At 46.7% G+C, this 20,322-nt stretch overlaps 1 protein-coding gene and 7 non-coding genes across 8 annotated transcripts; 3 read left to right on the forward strand and 5 right to left on the reverse strand.

The window, feature by feature from the left end:
* Nucleotides 1-538: 538 nt before the first annotated feature.
* trnah-gug (transfer RNA histidin (anticodon GUG)) lies at nucleotides 539-610 on the reverse strand. The gene has a single exon. It is a non-coding gene; the product is annotated as a tRNA-His (tRNA).
* Nucleotides 611-1,304: 694 nt separating this feature from the next.
* On the forward strand, nucleotides 1,305-1,377 carry trnav-cac (transfer RNA valine (anticodon CAC)). The gene has a single exon. It is a non-coding gene; the product is annotated as a tRNA-Val (tRNA).
* Nucleotides 1,378-1,998: 621 nt separating this feature from the next.
* Nucleotides 1,999-2,070, reverse strand: trnad-guc (transfer RNA aspartic acid (anticodon GUC)). The gene has a single exon. It is a non-coding gene; the product is annotated as a tRNA-Asp (tRNA).
* Nucleotides 2,071-3,078: 1,008 nt separating this feature from the next.
* Nucleotides 3,079-3,151, forward strand: trnaf-gaa (transfer RNA phenylalanine (anticodon GAA)). The gene has a single exon. It is a non-coding gene; the product is annotated as a tRNA-Phe (tRNA).
* Nucleotides 3,152-3,260: 109 nt separating this feature from the next.
* Nucleotides 3,261-3,333, forward strand: trnav-aac (transfer RNA valine (anticodon AAC)). The gene has a single exon. It is a non-coding gene; the product is annotated as a tRNA-Val (tRNA).
* A 2,674-nt stretch (nucleotides 3,334-6,007) lies between these two features.
* LOC138242688 (zona pellucida sperm-binding protein 3-like) lies at nucleotides 6,008-8,379 on the reverse strand. The gene is made up of 9 exons (XM_069198244.1): nucleotides 7,822-8,379; nucleotides 7,605-7,720; nucleotides 7,423-7,529; nucleotides 7,167-7,341; nucleotides 6,972-7,089; nucleotides 6,673-6,773; nucleotides 6,522-6,595; nucleotides 6,172-6,354; nucleotides 6,008-6,096 (listed from the first exon to the last, which is right to left on the reverse strand). Exons 1-9 carry the CDS (start codon nucleotides 8,377-8,379, stop codon nucleotides 6,089-6,091), a joined length of 1,440 nt encoding a protein of 479 aa, XP_069054345.1. The 3' UTR covers nucleotides 6,008-6,088.
* A 2,663-nt stretch (nucleotides 8,380-11,042) lies between these two features.
* Nucleotides 11,043-11,116, reverse strand: trnat-agu (transfer RNA threonine (anticodon AGU)). The gene has a single exon. It is a non-coding gene; the product is annotated as a tRNA-Thr (tRNA).
* Nucleotides 11,117-17,144: 6,028 nt separating this feature from the next.
* trnal-caa (transfer RNA leucine (anticodon CAA)) lies at nucleotides 17,145-17,257 on the reverse strand. Its single transcript has 2 exons — nucleotides 17,220-17,257; nucleotides 17,145-17,190 (listed from the first exon to the last, which is right to left on the reverse strand). It is a non-coding gene; the product is annotated as a tRNA-Leu (tRNA).
* Nucleotides 17,258-20,322: the final 3,065 nt, after the last annotated feature.

Consider the following 20,322-nt stretch of genomic DNA (forward strand, 5'->3'; position numbering starts at 1 on the left):
TTGAGCGACCGGTCATTTGTTCCCAATGTATTTCCGGTGCCTTCGTGCACTCTTGTACCAAACGCACGTTCCTTCTGTACGCGGAGCCGATCATTTGCAATTGGGCTGTGCCGACAGACCAGGTCGAGCTCTGTCGGCTCAAAAGCAGCGCAGGACCTGCAAGAACAACAGAAAGATTAGCATCCAGCGGGGGCCTCTTAGTGAGCCCAAGAGCTCATCAAGAATCGGCTCCAGCAACAGGGCTGGGCGCATTGTTCCATTCTCCGCCCACTCTCGGTGTAAACAAGTCCCTCCTGGTCTCTGCTTGAAATGCACTTTCCTGCGTTTGCTTTGGTGTAACTGGCTTCCCCTGCATGGGCGAATGTGAAGAAGATCCTTAGTAAGTCATTGAAGAAAACCGAGAAGAGGTCGGAGTGGCCTCTGTCGTTCATCAACGATCCAGTCAGGCAGTACTCCTCTGTAAAGCGCCGTTCGTTCACGTCGATTGGCTTTTTTTTGCCTTCATTCGTGCGAGTAGTAAAAGCAGACGCCCCTATTCTGCCGTGACCCGGATTCGAACCGGGGTTGTTGCGGCCACAACGCAAAGTACTGACCACTATACGATCACAGCGAGTTACCGAGACACACGCGGCAGGGCGGAAAGGGCTGTGCTCTCGTCGTGTGACATAATTCGGAAAAGTCCTGACGTTGCATTTCAACTGAGCCCCAGTATACATCGACCCTTCGACACTCTGAGTGACAACTCTCTTGCGTGTTTTCTCATATTTATGTAGTTTGCTTGCTTGATGCCGTGAACAGCATGGTTGTTCGCTGCCATATAGTCTAGCGGTTAGGGTTCCTGGTTTTCACCCAGGCGGTTCGACTCGGTTTTGCCTCCTGCTTTCCAAAAGATCAGCACCGTGTACGAAAGAGCCGCATTAAAACTACTCGAACGTGCAAAACGTGCGAGAAGAGGGGGCGCTTGTTTCCAACCGAAACTTCTCGCGTGTGAGACGAGCTGATCATCGCTGTGGGAGGGTTACTCTGGTAGACAGGGCTGACCTTCGGCAATAGGATTTATAGTCTCCAAGATGATATTTGCACTTTCTGGAGAGGCGATTTTCTCCACTTCAGTAGCCCGATTTCGTCGATTGCGTGGAGAGGGCTGTAGAATGTGGCGCCGCCTTTCCTGCTCCGTCCATGACAGGCGTGCTGGTCTCTGGAGAGAGAGCACGGTCCATCAGCGCACTCCAATAAAGGCACTGGAAGCAGCTAAATCGCATTGGCGAAGCTCAGCGCTGGGCCGCTGGGCACGTCTTACCACCGTTTCCGTAGTGTAGTGGTTATCACGTTCGCCTCACACGCGAAAGGTCCCCGGTTCGAAACCGGGCGGAAACAGACATCTTTTGTCGCCAGGCACAAAAGGGGATTGGGGATTCGCCTAGCGCTGTGATCGAACAGACCCACTGGACCCACCTCTTAGTGTGGCGGGATCTGCACAGTGCATGTCACAGCGCATCCTGCTTTCACTTCAAGGCGCGTCCTGATGCACCCCAGTCTCCCGCGTGACAGGTGGGGACAGGTGACAGGTCCTATACTAACGAGGAAGACATCGCTCTCTCCGACCCCCGGCATCGTGTCCCGACCCACCGTGCTGGAAGCCGACGCGTGCTGTGATTCCTTTACGGAGCAGAAATGACAACCGAGGAGCCGAGAGATCATTTCAGCATTTCGCGTCTGAACGGAAAACACAAACGACCAACTCGGAATGACTTGCCTTTGACGCTTCTCAAAGCGTTCTTTGTGCATCGAACAGACCCACTCACCTCTTAGTGTGGCGGGATCTGCACAGTGCATGTCGCAGCGCTTCCTGCTTTCACTTCAATGTGCTTCCTGATGTCGAGTCGACTGCCGTGCGGAGGCTCTGAAAGCGAGAGCAATGAAAAGGTGCACGACGCTGTGAAAGAAAACAGAGAAGTGAAAGGCAGTCATTTCTCTAAGGAGGTGAAAGAAAAGCTACTCCCCGTCGGGGAATCGAACCCCGGTCTCCCGCGTGACAGGCGGGGATACTTGCCACTATACTAACGAGGAAGACATCGCTCTCTCCAACCCCCGGCATCGTGTCCCGACCCAGCATGCTGGAAGCCGACGCGTGCTGTGATCCCTTTACGGAGCAGAAATGACAACCGAGGAGCCGAGAGATCATGTCAGCATTTCGCGTCTGAACGGAAAACACAAACGACCAACTCGGAATGACTTGCCTTTGACGCTTTTCAAAGTGTTCTTTGTGCACGACGACTGCGCCGCCTAGCAGATACAAAGGGGTTGTACAACTTTGAACTAGCAAATGGAAGAGGGCTAAGCCCCCTCTCTTTTAGCCCAGGTTCGATCTGTCTCCCAGAATCACCAGGGCGCACACACACACACACCCGTGCCGTTGAAGTGCTCTGCTTCATTTCTAAGTGCAACTCAACATTCACTCCTACCCGAGTGCAGAAAAGACAGCATCCACAGCAACAACAGCTCAGGTCTCTGCACAGGAGCTAAGCTGCCCTCATCTCCTCTGCTCTGCGGCTCCTGCGGAGTGGAGTCCTGCCTGGAGCCGTGTTTGCAGGCGGCGGCTCCCCGCGCCCTGTCTGGGCGTCGTGTCCAAGAGCTCCTGGGAGGAAGAGCGAGCCCTCCCACTCGGGGGCTTTTCCACGGTCTGTGTGAGGAGGGGCGGGTGTGTCCAGTAGCTTATCGAGCGGAAGCCTGGGGCGGCGGAGAGCTGTGATCGTGCAGACCTTGAGGTGTCACCTCTTTGTCTGCTTTCCCGCCCCCCCTCCGCCCAAGCTCTGCTCCAAAGTAGCCCGGCAACCCCTCACACCTGCACGTGTCACAACCTAAGGTGCGGTCATGAGACACCCATGGCGTGTCGTTCTGTTCTTGCTAATTGTTTCAGGAGTCCATGCGAGGAAGATGCGCTGGACAGAGCTCAGAGGGCGCAGCTTGGTGGCTTTCCTTCTGAGTGACGTTCCTGCAACACTCTCCCGCTACTCTTGGTGCGCTCATGCCACAACACAGGAAGGCTGGAGCAGGTGGCTGTGGGCTTTGCGCACTGCCGAAATAGCTCAGTTGGGAGAGCGTTAGACTGAAGATCTAAAGGTCCCTGGTTCGATCCCGGGTTTCGGCATTTTGTTTCATCGCGCCCTTTGTTCCTCTCTCAAGCGCCACCTACCTAAAGTGACGCGTCCCTTTCTCAGCCCGAAACGCAAGCGAGACACCAGCAGCAGTCCCTACAGGTTTCCGTAGTGTAGCGGCTATCACGTTCACCTAACACGCGAAAGGTCCCCGGTTCGAGACCGGGTGGAAACAGCCTCGTTTTGCACGCTCCTGTACTTCACAGAGGTCTTGAGCGACCGGTCATTTGTTCCCAATGTATTTCCGGTGCCTTCGTGCACTCTTGTACCAAACGCACGTTCCTTCTGTACGCGGAGCCGATCATTTGCAATTGGGCTGTGCCGGCAAACCAGGACGAGCTCTGTCGGCTCAAAAGCAGCGCAGGACCTGCAAGAACAACAGAAAGATTAGCATCCAGCGGTGGCCTCTTAGTGAGCCTAAGAGCTCATCAAGAATCGGCTCCAGCAACAGGGCTGGGCGCATTGTTCCATTCTCCGCCCACTCTCGGTGTAAACAAGTCCCTCCTGGTCTCTGCTTGAAATGCACTTTCCTGCGTTTGCTTTGGTGTAACTGGCTTCCCCTGCATGGGCGAATGTGAAGAAGATCCTTAGTAAGTCATTGAAGAAAACCGAGAAGAGGTCGGAGTGGCCTCTGTCGTTCATGAACGATCAGTCAGGCAGTACTCCTCTGTAAAGCGCCGTTCGTTCACATCGATTGGCTTTTTTTTGCCTTCATTTGTGCGAGTAGAAAAGCAGACGCCCCTAATCTGCCGTGATCCGAATTCGAACCGGGATTGTTGCGGCCACAACGCAAAGTACTGACCACTATACGATCACAGCGAGTTACCGAGACACACGCGGCAGGGCGGAAAGGGCTGTGCTCTCTTCGTGTGACATAATTCGTCCTGACGTTGCATTTCAACTGATCCCCAGTATACATCGACCCTTCGACACTCTGAGTGACAACTCTCTTGCGTGTTTTCTCATATTTATGTAGTTTGCTTGGTGGCGCAGTCGTCGTGCACAAAGAACGCTTTGAAAAGCGTCAAAAGCAAGTCATTCCAAGTTGGTCGTTTGTGTTTTCCGTTCAGACGCGAAATGCTGAAATAATCTCTCGGCTCCTCGGTTGTCATTTCTGCTACATAGAGGAATCACAGCACGCGTGTTAAAAGAAGACTGTGATATTCGGTGCGTCTTGGATTAGACGAGATTAAAGAGTGAGTAGTTTTGTTTTTCTGTGATGTAATGGGACCAATGAAGAATGTGGCATTCAGACTAATGTGGAGTATTTGTTTCCTTAGGGAAATTGGCACTACCATATACTGGGGCATTAGGACCCATATGGACCGCAGGGTGAGCGCCCAGCGACAGAAACCAGACGGTACAGTGTGTCGGGCTCGGCCGCGAGCAGGACAATGACTTCACTGAAATGTTTAACTGATAAAACCCAAATGAACCAAACCTGTATAAATTAGTGGTGGAAAGGAGTCTTTTTATATAGCAAAAGGTCCCTGATCCTTTGGTAAGAACGATGGGTATATAACCCATTGTCCTCAATATTAGAAATGAATCCTTGAGCACTGCTGTTGTACCAACGGTCCATAAAAGCCTAACATTACCCTTTCTTGCATAAATTGTAGAACATGCCGTCACATTTCAGTTGCACCTCAGTAGCAGTTTGATCTATTATCACCCTACTCCCCACCTCATAACCTTCACTCTTCTAATTCTGGTCTCCTAATTGTCCCCAAAGCCCGTCTACACTGTATGAGTGACAAGGCCTTCTCCTGTTATGCCCCCAAGCTCTGGAACTCTCTCCCCAAGGATAGCAGAGTCACCTTCCCTAAACTCCTTCAAATTCAGACTCAACACCTTCTTCTGTAGAAGAGCCTTTACTGAACTGGTTCCATTCTTTACCCCTCTGCTTCTACTTTCCTTAGTACCACCATCCATGGTCTCCTCTGTCTATTGGAATTGTTTTATCCTGTGTATTCTTATTGTAATTCTGTCAAGTGCTTTGAGAAGCCACCTTTGGAACCATTATATAAAATAGTTTAGCCTAAATCCTTGAAGCTTTAATAGGGCAGTGCAGTAGGGCTAATAATTGACAGTGTTAGTGGGCCAGCAGGATTTGTGCAAATTATAGGTAGTCACAACGGGAGACTAGAATTCACTTGAAATTCATGACATGGGACACTGAAACAGTGGAGAGGCTTTGTGTAGTAAGCGTTCAGTCTCAATCTACACAGTCTGTACTGCTGGTAGAGGTGGTTGTGAACACTTGTCTTCCGGATCAAGTACTGGGATCTCCAGTTTCAATCCTAATACTTCCCGTGACTGTCCAATACTGTGAAACCAATACCCATAAGACAAGACCTCCAAGATTCTAACTGTACCTTTATTCACTGATGTTTGGGCACCAGAATTGTTCCTCTGGTGAGGAAGGGAAGGCCTACTTTACACCAAGCCCCTGTTGACAATCCCTTCCTTGTGTTTCTTTTAGTCAGTTTGTGCAGCCTAGAATAGGACATCAGATCTCACTCTTACTGGGCACTACAGTAGCAACTGACACTCCATAAGCACTACCCCTCTAGGAAACAGGAGGACTGCCAGTATATTGAAGACCTCTGTCTCTCCCCCAGTAAAAAAGTCACAATGACCTGCCCAAGGAATAGTGCGGCTATCTTCCCCCAGTACAATGCTTTATTACTCCAGCCATTTTCAGTCCTCATTGGCAGCAATATGGGAAGCATTCTTGAAAGGGGAACCCCCACAAATACTTCCATTGATTAATGGGTCTCACTTCCCTTGAACTCCTCCACCCAATTCAAACCTATAAACCATAAAGAAACAAGGGCAGGCAGAAGGGTCTTTCATAGCTTTATTGAGATGTTGCCATTACAAGGCAAGTGGAGGCAGGAGAGTCACAAGGGCCAGGCTGGAGCCTTCATTCAGGCACCTGGGGAGGAAGGAGAACAATCCAGCTACACTGTAGGACACCACCCCTACAGGAGCTCCTCCTGCCAGACCCTACCTGTCCACTGGCCAACATCTCCAAAGTCATCTGCTCCCTCCACATCCTCACTGGTGCTCTCAGCATCTTCACTGCAGCTCTGAGGGTCTCCTTCCTCATCCTCAGTCCAGTCAGCTCCCACATCCAGAGGAGCTTCTACTGGTGCCACAGCCACCCGACTACTGGTCACCAGGCTCCTGGTACCTGTGGACAAGCAGCACCCAGGAGTGAGGGATCCGCTATACCCAGAGACCCACAGTCTACTCATCTAAACAGTCCCTTTGTCCAGCACGTTATCATTCCTCAGTTGTCCAAGCATGGTTGTCTCTTGGGCAGAGATGCATCCACAAGGGAAAGAGAACCAGACCCACCTTCATTCCGACTGCCAGCACACCTGGACTCACAGCAGGCACAGACCTCATGGTCACCATACAGCTCCTCCCACCTGGAGGAGAGGAGGACAGGTGAGGCCTCCACCTGGCATGTCCCAGAGCACCCTCAGCAGGCTCCTTGCAGAAGTACCTCTTAGCCTCCCTGTTGTAGGTGCAGGACTTGGCCCCTGGTGTTGCTTTAGCAGGAGCCACAGCCATGACACAGTGCATGTACAGCTCAGTCACTTCATGCTGCAAGAGGGAAGGTCACAGCATTAAGGGATCAAGGCCAATAGAGGGACAGAGAAAGACCTTCTGCCATCAGTGAAAGCAAGCTGGCAGCTATAGGCACTACAGCTGCCACAGTCTGGTTCACATCTAGATCATGGATGAAAAAGCAGACAATGGATCAGTAGAGCGAGAAGGCGGAGCAGCCATTGAGAGCAGTACCTTCCTGGACAGCTTCTTCTGGAAGAGGAAGGCATCAATTGTGAAGTGGAGCACATCCTTCTGCTTGGAGGGGACAAACCTGGACAGGCAGCCATCTGCCTTGCTGTCCACCATGCACCTGGGGACAAGGACAAGGATGAACCCCTGCAGGCTCTCAGGGCTCCTGCCCACCTCCCCTCCCAGAAGGGGCCGTACCCCAAGTTGTCGATCACGGGGAAACGGGGCTGGGAGTGCTGGTCTGGTTTCTCCGTTACGTAACACGAGTGGATGTACAGCCTCTGCTCCGCTGTGGCAAAGTAGGCAGTGGCCTGGAAGTACATGGGCTGACCCAGGAAGTACTCATCCTTAGGAGAGAGCCGGACCCAGTGGGCTGGAGAGAGAGAGAGGCAGCATCACACCTGCACACAGCACCCCCTGCAGGCAGGAGGAGCCACTCGCTCAAGGAGCTTACAGTTGGTGGTGAGCAGCACAAAGCTGTGTTTGTTCTTCAGGTCCTTGAAGAAGGTCCTTCTCCTGGCCCACGTGGGGACATAGCCAACCTTGTAGGAGTAGTGGAACCTGCAGGACAGAGGGGATGAGGGGCTTCTGGACACTTTCCCAGCGGCTTCTCAGCAGCAGCAGAGCCCTGCCTACCTGTTGTAGGAGCACTTGACCGGCACAGAGAAGGGAATGAAGCGATGCACAGGTGCACTGGAGGAGGGCGGGGCATAGCGGAGAGTGTTGGAGTACACCAGGCGGCCCTGGACAACCTGCAGGGTCACAGAGGAAGGGATATTCCCAGGAAAGGCAACCCCGATACTGGCCCTACAGCTCACATCGATACACTGCCTGTAGATGAAGAGCCGCTTACCGATCGCTCGGTGCCGCACTCGTGAAGCCCGTAGATGAAGTAGAAGTAACTGCGTGTGGTTCGGCTGACGCTGCAGTTGCCCAAGGTCACCTCCGATGGCCGACAGCTGAAGCCGAACAGGAGCCGACTGACCCTCACGTACATCCTGCTGGAGTCGCACCACACGGCCACTCCTCGGGTGCCCCCGATGGCCGGGCGAGCCGGCTGCCGCCCTCCCTGGGGAGGAAACAGGACGCTCTTGATGTAGGCGGGTAAGGGGCGGCTGCCGGCTTCGGGCTTCATCTTCTCCTTGTCGAAGTAGGGCGAGTACGCGTCTCTGGACACGGGAAGGCGGCGAAAGTCGGGAGCCAAGGTCTGCGAGTCGTTCTCGATTGCAGACATGTCTTCTGAGGGCGCATCTGCCAGGTTCAAATCCTCCGACTGGGCTGCGTCTTCAGGAGCAGGGAGGTCGGCCTGGAGAGCTAATTCCCGAGAGTCCCAGCCAGCCGGCCCGGCGGAGATCAGTGCGGGGAGCCCGGCCCCTGCGCACAGGCACAGCACAAAGAGAAACGAGCGCATTGCCAAATTGATGTCCCACTAAACTGCTACAGAAGTAAGACACATAAACCACCAAACTGTGACCGGGGTAAAGTTAGCTTGAAGTTCGAAAACGATTTTGGCACGCCTGTAGCGCTTTTTGTAATTGAAATTTGTAATTGAAATTTTCAAAAACTATATTGAAAATACTACTGACAGCAGGAAGATTAAAATATTCTTTACTCAGCAGCTTATTAAAAACAGCTCCCACGATGTTCAAACCGATTTTTTACACAGAACACTGACACATAGAAAGGTTTATAAGGTTCTGGGGGCTGTCTGGTGTGTAAAACACTTGGTTTCAGCAGTGTGGGTGCTGTATTTGAAATGCTATTGAGCCATGAAGACGACCCACCTGTCCCAGTGTATTACCTGTAGTGCTATCTTCAGAAAATCATTACAAAATAAAGAAAGGGGCCACAGCCACAGTAAGGTTGTATGAGGTTTGGGGGCCTGTCTGGTGTGAAAAACACTTGGTTTCAGCAGTGTGGGTGCTGTATTTGAAATGCTATTGAGCCATGAAGACGACCCACCCGTCCCAGTGTATTACCTGTAGTGTTATCTTCAGAAACTCATTACAAAATAAAGAAAGGAGCCACAGCCACAGTAAGGTTGTACGAGGTTTGGGGGCCTGTCTGGTGTGTAAAACGCTTATTTTCAGCAGAGTGGGTACTGTATTTGAAATGCTATTGAGCCATGAAGACTACCCACCCGTCCCAGTGTATTACCTGTAGTGTTATCTTCAGAAACTCATTACAAAATAAAGAAAGGAGCCACAGCCACAGTAAGGTTGTATGAGATTTGGGGGCCTGTCTGGTGTGAAAAACACTTGGTTTCAGCAGTGTGGGTGCTGTATTTGAAATGCTATTGAGCCATGAAGACGACCCACCCGTCCCAGTGTATTACCTGTAGTGTTATCGTCAGAAACTCATTACAAAATAAAGAAAGGGGCCACAGCCACAGTAAGGTTGTATGAGGTTCGGGGGCCTGTCTGGTGTGTAAAACACTTGGTTTCAGCAGTGTGGGTGCTGTATTTGAAATGCTATTGAGCCATGAAGACAACCCACCCATCCCACCTGTAGTGTTATCTTCAGAAAATCATAAAGAAATAAAGGTTCCATAACCCAAAACAAAGCTGGGAATAGTCAGATGACCTGCTTAGTGTGCAAAACACTTACCTGCAGCATTGTGGGTGCTGTGGTTTAAATGCTATTGGTTTGTGAACAGAATACCCCTATCCCAGTGCATTGTGCCACATTAAATAAAAGCAAGAGAAAAAGAGATTCAGAACACAAAGCTGTGTCAGTGTTTTGTGTAAAAAGTCGGTATGAACATCATGGGAGCTGTTTTTAATAAGCTGCTGAGTAAAGAATATTTTAATCTTCCTGCTGTCAGTAGTATTTTCAATATAGTTGACCCTTACCTGAATGAAAACAGGACGTAAAGGAAGGGTTTCAGAAATCAAACAAAGCTTTATTCCCGTGCTTACAGTCTGGGTAATTGGAGACCGCGCTGTTCTGCTTCCTATGGTCATATACGGGTTTTTCGCACGAAGCCGTATTGAACAGTATTTCTCGCTTTGTGAACGTGTGCACACAGCGGTCCCCCGGGTTCCAGTTCGTGCGTAATTACGCATCGATGAAAAACCGGAGGTTTAAAAAAAGATAATTAGCTCACCGATAGTTTGATGTAAAGGCTGTGGAAATATCCACAAGTCGTGGTCTTTAAAATGCTTTTGGTTTGAAGGCGTTCTGTGCTTCCATTGCGGAGATATGGACAAAAGCATATTCGTGCTTGGTCAAAAAAATGTCATAAAAACGAAAAAGTAAAGGCTGAGAAATCATCCACAATGTATTTTATACACAAAGCAAGTGTTTTTGTAACTCTAAGAGATTTCGTGAAGGCGTGCCAAAATCATTTTCGAACTTCAAGCTAACTTTACCCCGGTATCGTCTGCGGGGGTTGAGCTTGTTAAATCTTTGCGCATAGCGCTCCTTTGGAAGTACTTTGTCCAAGTTCAAAAGCGATCGTGGGATTTACTTCATGCGTGCAAAAAGCATGCCTCGCACGACAGATTTAAATGGGGAATGGAGCCTGCTTCTTGCTGTTTTTCCTGTGGTTGCAGTTACAAAGTTGATCGTGCTTTCACATTCTGCTAACAGTATTCACTGGCTGAGCTTTATCAGTTGGTTCGTAAAGGAATCTCTGCTTCGGTTCCAGAAAAGTCATCTGTAGTGTGTTTTTTTCCGTGCCCATGGCAGTCTTTTAAAGCTGGTAGTAATGGCGGCGAAGTTAATTTTTTATCCTCTTTAAAAGAATAAGGACGGGCTGGGGCGAGCTCCATTTACCACTCTTTCAGCTAACCGCCGAACTCGCGAACTGATTACACTGCAGAGCCACAGGCGCCTCGCTTTTCTCCATTCTCTGGGTTAGGGTGAAAAAAAAACTTTGCTGGTATTAGCTGGCCTGCTGGGAGCACCTCTTCTTCACTGATAAGCAAGATTTGTGTTTCATCTTTCGCAAGCTGTATAGATTTCTTTTAAAACAAGTTGTTCCAGAAAGGAAACGAACACTTGCATGCACCTGAATTTAAAGGCATGGGATTTGCCCATAAGGATAAATTCTGTACAGTAAGACAGGAAGAAAGGCACCGCTGGGAATCGGACCCAGGATCTCCTGTTTACTAGACAGGCGCTTTAGCCAACTAAACCACGGCGCCGGCAAAGTGCTGTCCTTTGACAGCCACTTGGACACGTCTCAACTGCTCTGAGACATCTGCGTTCGGTGTGCACCGAGCCTGCTCGCCTTGCAAGTTTCCTCATTTACATGCGATAGTTCCACCACTAAGAGAAAGGATGAGAAATGGCTTTTATCTGTCACTTTTCATGTCAGAGGATCTCAATCTGCTTTCCCTGTACAAGAGGATGTCCAACTCATGTAGCTAAAGACGTAGACGACAGTGCTCCACTGAAATCTTGATCTCACAACCCTCGGCATGACTCCGCTGTGTTCTGCTTTAGACAAAGGGGGGAAAAGACTTCTTTCATCACACGTTTTGCACTGCTTACGGTGTTTGCAGTGCTCTTTCTTAAATGAAAACCAGGAATCGGCACCATATGAGGTGAGACTAGATAATATTGGAACAAGTAGCCTCGCCATTCCATGCGTGACGTGAGCAAAGTGTAATTCCTGTCTTTATAGTGTGCTTGTTAGAGACATAGCTGGCACCCAGAGCGCTTTAAATCCGGGAGTCAGCAGCCCAAGACAAGAGAGTTTCCTTCATCTATGTTTTTTGCGTGAAGGGGGAAACCATGCGTGTGCTGCAAACGATCTTAGTATCGAAGTGCCGTCCCACATAACCGATCCGAACAATCTGCTTTACAGAGGAGCACTGCCGGAGCTTATCGTTGGCAAACTGAAGACCAGGCTGACCTCTTCTGTGACTTTGAACACTGAGTCTCAAGGTTGTGAATTCAAGCTCCACGCTGGCGGGAAATTCCATAGGTAATGATCACATTTTCTTGCATGCTAATCAAAAGAAATATTAAGAAACTTTTCCCGATAACAGTTTTTTACAAAAGTAAAGGCACACGGCACATGTGTGCCACATCACGTCCGAGTTTAGTGACAACTACCTCAGAGATTTTAAGCTGGGTAGTTTCAGATCAGATCACTTTTTTTATCAAAGGTTCAAGCAAACCTGAATACTTTTGCAAGAGACATTTCAGAATCCCAGTCAAATCCAGTAAGATTGCTGGATCCTTTGAATTCGACTGAACTATAGCACAGATCTGCAGTCCACCATTAGAATACTGTGGGTGTGTTGTATAAGCCATACCGCCCAAAATAGTTCTAAAACAGGAGAAGCATCCTCGTTTAGGAATGTGGTATAAAGTGAAATGGTCTGGGAAGAGTCCTACGTTTGAACAGTTCAAAATAGACGTAAAGGGGTATTTACGGACTCTTTCGAAATGTAAGAACAAGCTGTGCGGACCTTATCTTTATTTACCTTGTGTAATCGTTTTTCATAAAGTGTAATTGTATTATAGCATGTGCCCCTGACGATTTTCTTGATACGTTATATGTGCTCTTGTTTGTATTGTATGTAGTTTTGTTGTTCAAATAAAACGTAAAAGACACAACTTTCCGGATGCGGCTGCTGTAAAAATAAAATGACATCAAGGGTGCTGTACGCAGAGGTCTGAAACCTGCTCCACAGAAGATCTTTATCCAGAGGTGTTAAAGAAGTCGAGATCTCGCCATGAGAGGGGAAGCATCTCAGAAAAAGCAGGTGCAGTCGGTTCCACTGTCATAACGCCACTAATTCGGGCGACAAGAGCAAAACCCACCCGGCTTCCTCCGGGCAAGTAATGAGACAAAGAGACAGCACACAGCGGGTAGCGTGGCCGAGCGGTCTAAGGCGCTGGATTAAGGCTCCAGTCTCTTTTGGGGTGTGGGCTTGAATCCCACTGCTGCTAGGAGTTTTTGTGTTACAACCACCAAATGGAGCAATGTGTTAAAAGCTACTTTATCAGCTTAACATCAAAGCAGGGAGAAAAAAGTGTTTTTTCTTCTCAACACAAATTATCGTTTCCACCTTCAGCAGGGAAGTTTGTCTACCAAGATCACTTTTGAGTCAGTGCAAATCACACGGGCACACGGCACATGTGTGGCACATCACGTCCGAGTTTAGTGACAACTACCTCAGAGATTGTAAAGCTGGGTAGTTTCAGATAACTTTTTTATTAAAGGATCAAGCAAACCCGAATACCTTTGCAAGAGACATTTCAGAATCCCAGTCAAATCCTTTGAATTCGACTGAACTATAGCACAGATCTGCAGTCCACCATTAGAATACTGTGGGTGTGTTGTATAAGCCATACCGCCCAAAATAGTTCTAAAACAGGAGATGCATCCTCGTTTAGGAATGTGGTATAAAGTGAAATGGTCTGCGAAGAGTCCTACGTTTGAACAGTTCAAAATAGACGTAAGGGGGTATTTACAGACTCTTTCGAAAATGTAAGAACAAGCTGTGTGGACATCATCTTTATTTACCTTGTGTAATCGTTTTTTAAGTGTTATTGAATTATAGCATGTGCCCCTGACGATTTTCTTGATACGTTATATGTGCTCTTGTTTGTATTGTATGTAGTTTTGTTGTTCAAATAAAAAGTAAAAGACACAACTTTCCAGATGCGGCTGCTTTAAAAATAAAATGACATCAAGGGTGCTGTACGCAGAGGTCTGAAACCTGCTCCACAGAAGATCTTTATCCAGAGGTGTTAAAGAAGTCGAGATCTCGCCATGAGAGGGGAACCATCTCAGAAAAAGCAGGTGCAGTCGGTTCCACGGTCATAACGCCACTAATTCGGGTGACAAGAGCAAAACCCACCCGGCTTCCTCCGGGCAAGTAATGAGACAAAAAAAAGAGGGCCCAGTGGGTAGCGTGGCCGAGCGGTCTAAGGTGCTGGATTAAGGCTCTAGTCTCTTTGGGGGTGTGGGCTTGAATCCCACTGCTGCTAGGAGTTTTTGTGTTACAACCACCAAATGGAGCAATGTGTTGAAAGCTACTTTATCAGCTTAACATCAAAGCAGGGAGAAAAAAGTGTTTCTTCTTCTCAACACAATTTATCGTTTCCACCTTCAGCAGGGAAGTTTGTCTACCAAGATCACTTTTGAGTCAGTGCAAATCACAGTGCGCCCTCAATTTTAATGTCGGTTGTGCTCCTTTTATCTGTGAAACGTTAATGTTCTGCATTTTCAAGTCGAGTCATCCTCAGGGGTAGAGCTGATTATGTCTTTCCGCATAGCGCTCCATCAGAAATAACTTGTCTAAGTCCAAAAGAGATTGTGGGTTTCACTTCAAGCAATCACAAAGCATACCTCACATGTCAGATCTAAATGGGGAATTTGTTGGTTACGAAGCTGAACGTTTGTCCATGTTCTGCTAGAGTATCCACTGGCTTGCCTTTATAAGCAGTCTTGGAAAGATAAGCTGTGCTTCATCTCAGGAAAAATCATCAGTACTGTCATTTTATTCTGTGTGTATGGCAGTTATTTAAAGTATATAAAAATCACGAGTTCATAGACTTATCCAAATATCAACGGGACCTTGTAAACCTGTCAGAAGAATTCCTTCAATCCAATAGTTTCACTCCAGGGAAAAGGCAGGGAAACATAGAGAATTCTTATTTAAAGACAACATCCGTATTGGATTGCATGTAAGCAGGCACCACTCAGAATTCCTAATATGATTTTGAATTCAGTTTTGCAGTGCTTTAGTGCTTTACTACTTTCAGAGAGTCCTTTATTGACCTTGCTGAAGCAGAGAAGCGACATAATCACAATTGTGACCAGTTTTTCTGCTGTTTCTGGTTAATAATGATTATTATTTTGTATTTTGATTAGTATTTTTCGTAGCGTTCTTCCTCAGCTTTTAAGATATTTGGTGAGCAAGAACCACTGAGAACGAGTCTGAATCAATCAAGAACACATATGGTACTGCTGTCCTGTGTACAACTGATTCGTCCTCATTGAGCTTTTCAGTGTTGAAGAAGACGTTTCCAATTTCGATTGCTGGTTTCAGAGGATGTGCTACAAGATCACAGATTCATTTGAAAAGATTTGGAGATGCATTGGCTGGGATTCAAACCTGGCTCAATTGCATGAAGGCACCTATACTCAGCAACGAGAGGAAAGGAGAAGGGGCCCGAGGTTCTGTGGCTGAATGGTCTAATATGTTGGATTTTAGGGTCCACTTGCTCAGGGGTGTGGGTTTAAATCCCACTACTGCCCAATGTTTTAAGACCTTACTTCCTGAGATTTGTAATATGGTCAGTAAAAGCACTTTATGTAAGTATCTCTTATGTCAGCGCTACAAGTCACTTACTGCTCCACAGGTCTGGGGTTCAATCCCTGGCATCTCCAGGTGTTTTATATTACTGTACTCACATCGCAATCTTCTGTTGAGTGAGAACTCTTTGCTCGTGTTCATAGAGAGCCAGGTTTACCTTTTAAATCTCACCCGGGATTTCCTGAGAGATCATTCAGCGAGCAAGTCCTCCCTCTGGATTCCGCTCTGAGCTGAAAGCTGCGCGAATTCCTCACTGCGTGTCCTGTACTGTTACAGGTGGTCCAGCGTAAATGTGCAGCACAGTGACTAGAACGCCTTGAGTTTTTTTCCGTATGTGAAGGAAAATGCAAAAGAGCATGAAAAGTATTGATGGTATAAAATATCCATGGTACAACTCGAGAAAGAACTGACGGACAAAACAATGACATTTGATGATTACAAGAGAAACACAACCGTCCGAACATGGGCTTGGATCCTGACAGCTTGCGTTAAAAGACAAAGCAAAGGATATAACCTGTAAATGTCTTCATGTCTTACAGTTTATGAAATAACACAATTTCTTACTTTCTTGATAATTTCTTACTATTGATAGATGCTTTTTTAAATTTTAACAGAATCACAATTACAAACAAATGGGGTTTAACTGTTATTCACATACTCTAACGAAGAGAAACGTTAGTGTCTTCCGGTGTGTGAGCCCATCTCTCAAAAAATAAAAAAATAAGTTCTATAAATTGAATTGTTCTATTTTTCAGGCTTGCATAGTCTTATTCATATTTCAGTTAAGCCTTTTCCTCTGTAGTGATTTCATTTGATATTAAAATTAGTCCTGATTTACAATTTTTGGACATGGTTCATCTTAAAGAATTTTGTAATAAGTTTCAGTTTAGGAAAATCGTGCCCAGAAGCTACCAAAACTGGTAATGTTCACATAATGTGTAAAGCAAAAGCAGCAGTTGGGGTGGGAAACAAAAGGCATTTCTTGGTATGAATCCTTAAACTTCATAGATGGCGTTCTAGGACTTCTCGCTTCAGATAAAGCTGTCAATACATCATAGATTTCTACTCAATCAATATCAGCAGTGTTATCACTACCGAACGCTAAATATAGATCCTGGCAATAATTCATGAGTTGTTTGTTAGAAAATTGTTCATGGTTTTTTTTAAACATATTTTCAATACCAGACAAAAAGTCGAAAGTTTCAATTTCATGCAACTGATGAAGTCTCTCTTCGATGGAAGTTATAAGTACAGTACATCCAAAATACTGCGGAATCAATCAAATTTACATGTTTCTTGTGGATCCAGAAGATCATTTTGAGACTCAAAACATGCCTGTCTTTTCTTTTTTCGAGGACGAAGGAGTAGCAGCAGGAGTAGCAGTAATGGCAAGAACGTGTTTAGAGTTCAGCACTTCTCATTTCTAATGCAGAGCCATCGACTCGGAAAGCACCGCCCGCGATAAAAGAAATTGCAGAATTGGTCTGTTCATGCTGCCTACACGCTTTGAATTGCTGGCATTTTCTGCAAGCATTCCTTTTTGAGGGTTCATGAAATTCCTCACATTTGAGCCAACACTAAAATATTTCATTCGGGGTCGCCTAATTCATAGTGCAAACCGAATCTACAGGGGAATGCTGTGGCACATGAAGCCGTTTGTTATTCTGTTGTGAGGTGTGAGGGGCGGAATGCAAATCGAGTTGGTGAATAGAAAATGAAACAGGAGTCACTTCTTGAGCTACGAATTCCAAAAAGTATGAAAACCTGTGCATTTTAACAGTGCAGAATACTCACAAATTGCACTGAGTTGCTTGCTTTCTTCTGCTGCTTTTATATTTCAGTCATTCACTGTCAGCTAGCACTGGAACAATTCAAGAGAGGTAAAAACGGAAGCTGTCAGGAGTGGGATTTGAACCCACGCCTCCATTTGGAGACCAGAACACCCAAGCCAGCTGGAAAGACACATGTCCTTGAGTCTGGCGCCTTAGACCACTCGGCCACCCTGACAAGCGAAAGCAAGTGGTGTGCTGAATGCACCAGTAGTTGACTAAACTGAGTTTCTTCCCTGAAATGATTTGCTTGCGAAGACCCAAGTTGCCTTGAATGGATCTTGGAAATCAAATATACGGATGGATTGTTATTCGGTTGTGAGTTTTGAGGGGCGTATTATAAATTGAGTTGGTGAAAAGGCGCTTTTTGTTAGTCTGTCGGGAGGCTGCACAAGGTGTTTAGAGGGAGAACTTCTAAAAGGCAGGCTCTCTATGTTTAACATCAAGAAAGATTTTTTTTCTCAATGGAAATGCTCTTTGGCGCTTTCAGCTTTACGTAGGGAACAACGTCTGCCGAGACCACTTTTGAGCCAGTGCAAATGGTAATGTGCCACCAAGTACATTTAATATTGGCTGTGGTAGCGAGCTGCTTTTGTTTGTGAAGCTTTTACTTCTTTAAGCTGAATCATCGGCAGGAGTAGCTTATTAAATCTTTGCTCATAGCTCTCCATCAGAAATACCTTATCCATGTTCAAAAGAGATCAGAGGATTTACTTCATGCTTTCACATGGCATACCTAACACGAAAGATTTAAATGGGGAATTGATTGTGCTTCTTGATGTTGTTCCTGTGGTTGCCTCGGTTACAATGGTGATCGTTCTACCACGTTCTGCTAGAGTATCCACTGGGTGGGCTTTATCAATTGGCTCGGATAGGTCATCAGTGCTCCGTCTCCAGAAAAATAATCAGCACTGTCTTTTTTCTGTGCGCATAACCGTCTTTTAAAACATATAAAATCACGAGTTCATTGATTTCTCCAAATAACAACAATACATTTTAACCCTTCAATCCAATAGTTTTACTCCAAGTAAAAAGCAGCGCAATATATAGAGAGATGATATTCAAAGATTTCAACGTTCTTTTTGGATTGCCTGTATGCAGATATCGCTCAGAATTGCTAATATGATTTTAATTCGGTTTTTCTCTACTACTTTCAGAGTCTTTTATTGACCTTGCTGAAGCAGAGAAGTGACATAATCACAAATGCGGCCAGTTGTGCAGCTGTTTCTGGTTAATAATTAATGCGGAAAAAAAAAACAGCTCCTTGCATTAAGAGCAAGAGCAACCAACGCGCTCGCTTGTTGAGTTGGGTATTTTCCGAGCTACTCTTCCATAGCTGTGTAGAGGTTTGATGGGTTTACTGAGACAATTATTCATTGCAGCAGTAATCACGAGGTGATTCGTTGTGGCTTTTAGAAAATCAATCGTCAGAACAACTAACAACGCACACACACGGGTTCAATACACGAGATACAGTTATTAATATAAATTGTGCACCAAACATATACCAGTCTGCCTGGATACAAGCGGCAGAACTTACTGTGAGGGTTATCAATATACAAGGTATATAATGTCGAAGAGATGCAAACACAAAGAGATACACAACAGAGAATATATGTCAATATATATCGTTCGGTTACCAAATCGCTAATCAGTGTTATTACCCACTGTTACTCTAAACTCGGAAGTAAATGCAATACTCATGAATTAAATTGATAACAACTTGTGTTGAGGTACAATTGAATTCTCGAGACGCAATGTAGAACATGGGGTTTACTTATCCACTGTGTATGGATTTGGAATTTCCCGGCACGAACACCAAACCAGCTGACAGGCTCTGTTGCAGCCTCGGTTCCAGCGGTTGTCCAATGGGCGTTGTCCCGGCGTCCTCTGGCTACCGGCCAACCAGTCGAGGTGCAGCTCGGAGTTGGACGGGCGCGCAGGGCAGTTGTTGCTCCGAGGGGATCTACCAGCAGTCCGGCTGGCTAGTAGAAAGTATCTATGCACAGAGTGTGACCGCAAGTCCTCACAAGTCACTCTTTTGCCCGGGAAGAAGCTGGTTCGTTCCCGGACCAGCGCTGCTTCTGAATAAGCTATTCAGGTTGTTGACGAGGGTCCAACTGTAGGCTGCCGTTGATCAAGCAGAGCATTCACGTTGGTAGAATTCTGAGTACGTACGGGATCCTCGGCCTCGCGCTTAGAACAAAGTCCAAGTCCCAGTGCAGACAACAGCAGTTGTCACGTGATTGTCTCTGAGGATGCGCGGAAATGGCCAAGGAGAGCCCCGATCTGAGCTTGCGCTCCCTTTTTGACCAAGACACAGATGTGTGCTGATTGGTTGAGAGTTTGGCGGGCATTGGAGACCCACGTGGTATTACCACGCCCTGCCAATCCCTGATTGGTTGATCAAGGTGAGATATGAGTCACTTACTCCTGACACTTAGGAATACAGTCCAGATGTCCATTCGGCACTCCCTAGACAGATAGGCGCCAATGGATGACCATTGATCATGATAGTTAGGCTTAGCTAAGTGCATCTCCGTTTAAGAGCTGTCCCTTATCAAAAGAAAACATCTTAAATCAGCCTGCATGAATACTTTCTCAGTGGCTGCACCACAGAAAGGGAGAGTGAGATGGGGCCTCATTTAGCTTTTAAGATTTTTGGTGAGCAAGAACCACTGAGAACGAGTCTGAATCAATCAAGAACACATATGGTACTGCTGTCCTGTGTACAACTGCTTCGTCCTAATTGAGCTTTTCAGTGTTGAAGAAGACGTTTCCAATTTCGATTGCTGGTTTCAGAGGATGTGCTACAGGATCACAGATTCAATTGAAAAGATTTGGAGATGCATTGGCTGGGATTCAAACCTGGCTCAATTTCATGAAGGCACCTATACTCAGCAACGAGAGGAAAGGAGAAGGGGCCAGAGGTAGTGTGGCTGAATGGTCTAATATGCTGGATTTTAGGCTCCACTCTCTCAGTGGTGTGGGTTTAAATCCCACTACTGCCCAATGTTTTAAGACCTTACTTCCTGTGATTTGTAATATGGTCAGTAAAAGCACTTTATGTGAGTATCTCTTATGTTAGCGAATTCCTCACTGCGTGTCCTGTACTGTGCAGCACAGTGACAAGAACGCCTTGAGTTCTTTTCCGTATGTGAAGAAAAATGCGAAAGAGCATGAAAAGTATTGATGGTATAAAATATCCATGGTACAACTCGAGAAAGAACTGACGGACAAAAC

This window comes from Lepisosteus oculatus, chromosome 14 (genome assembly GCF_040954835.1).
Source record: "Lepisosteus oculatus isolate fLepOcu1 chromosome 14, fLepOcu1.hap2, whole genome shotgun sequence".
Taxonomy (NCBI): Eukaryota; Metazoa; Chordata; class Actinopteri; order Semionotiformes; family Lepisosteidae; genus Lepisosteus; species Lepisosteus oculatus.

Coding starts and splice junctions, on each gene's coding strand:
- LOC138242688 (XM_069198244.1), bottom strand. CDS start 8,379: ATGCGCTCGTTTCTCTTTGTGCTGTGCCTGTGCGCAGGGGCCGGGCTC. Junction 7,721..7,821: donor AGTGCGGCACCGAGCGATCG/GTAAGCGGCTCT, acceptor GTGACCCTGCAG/GTTGTCCAGGGCCGCCTGGT. Junction 6,774..6,971: donor AGAAGAAGCTGTCCAGGAAG/GTACTGCTCTCA, acceptor TCCCTCTTGCAG/CATGAAGTGACTGAGCTGTA.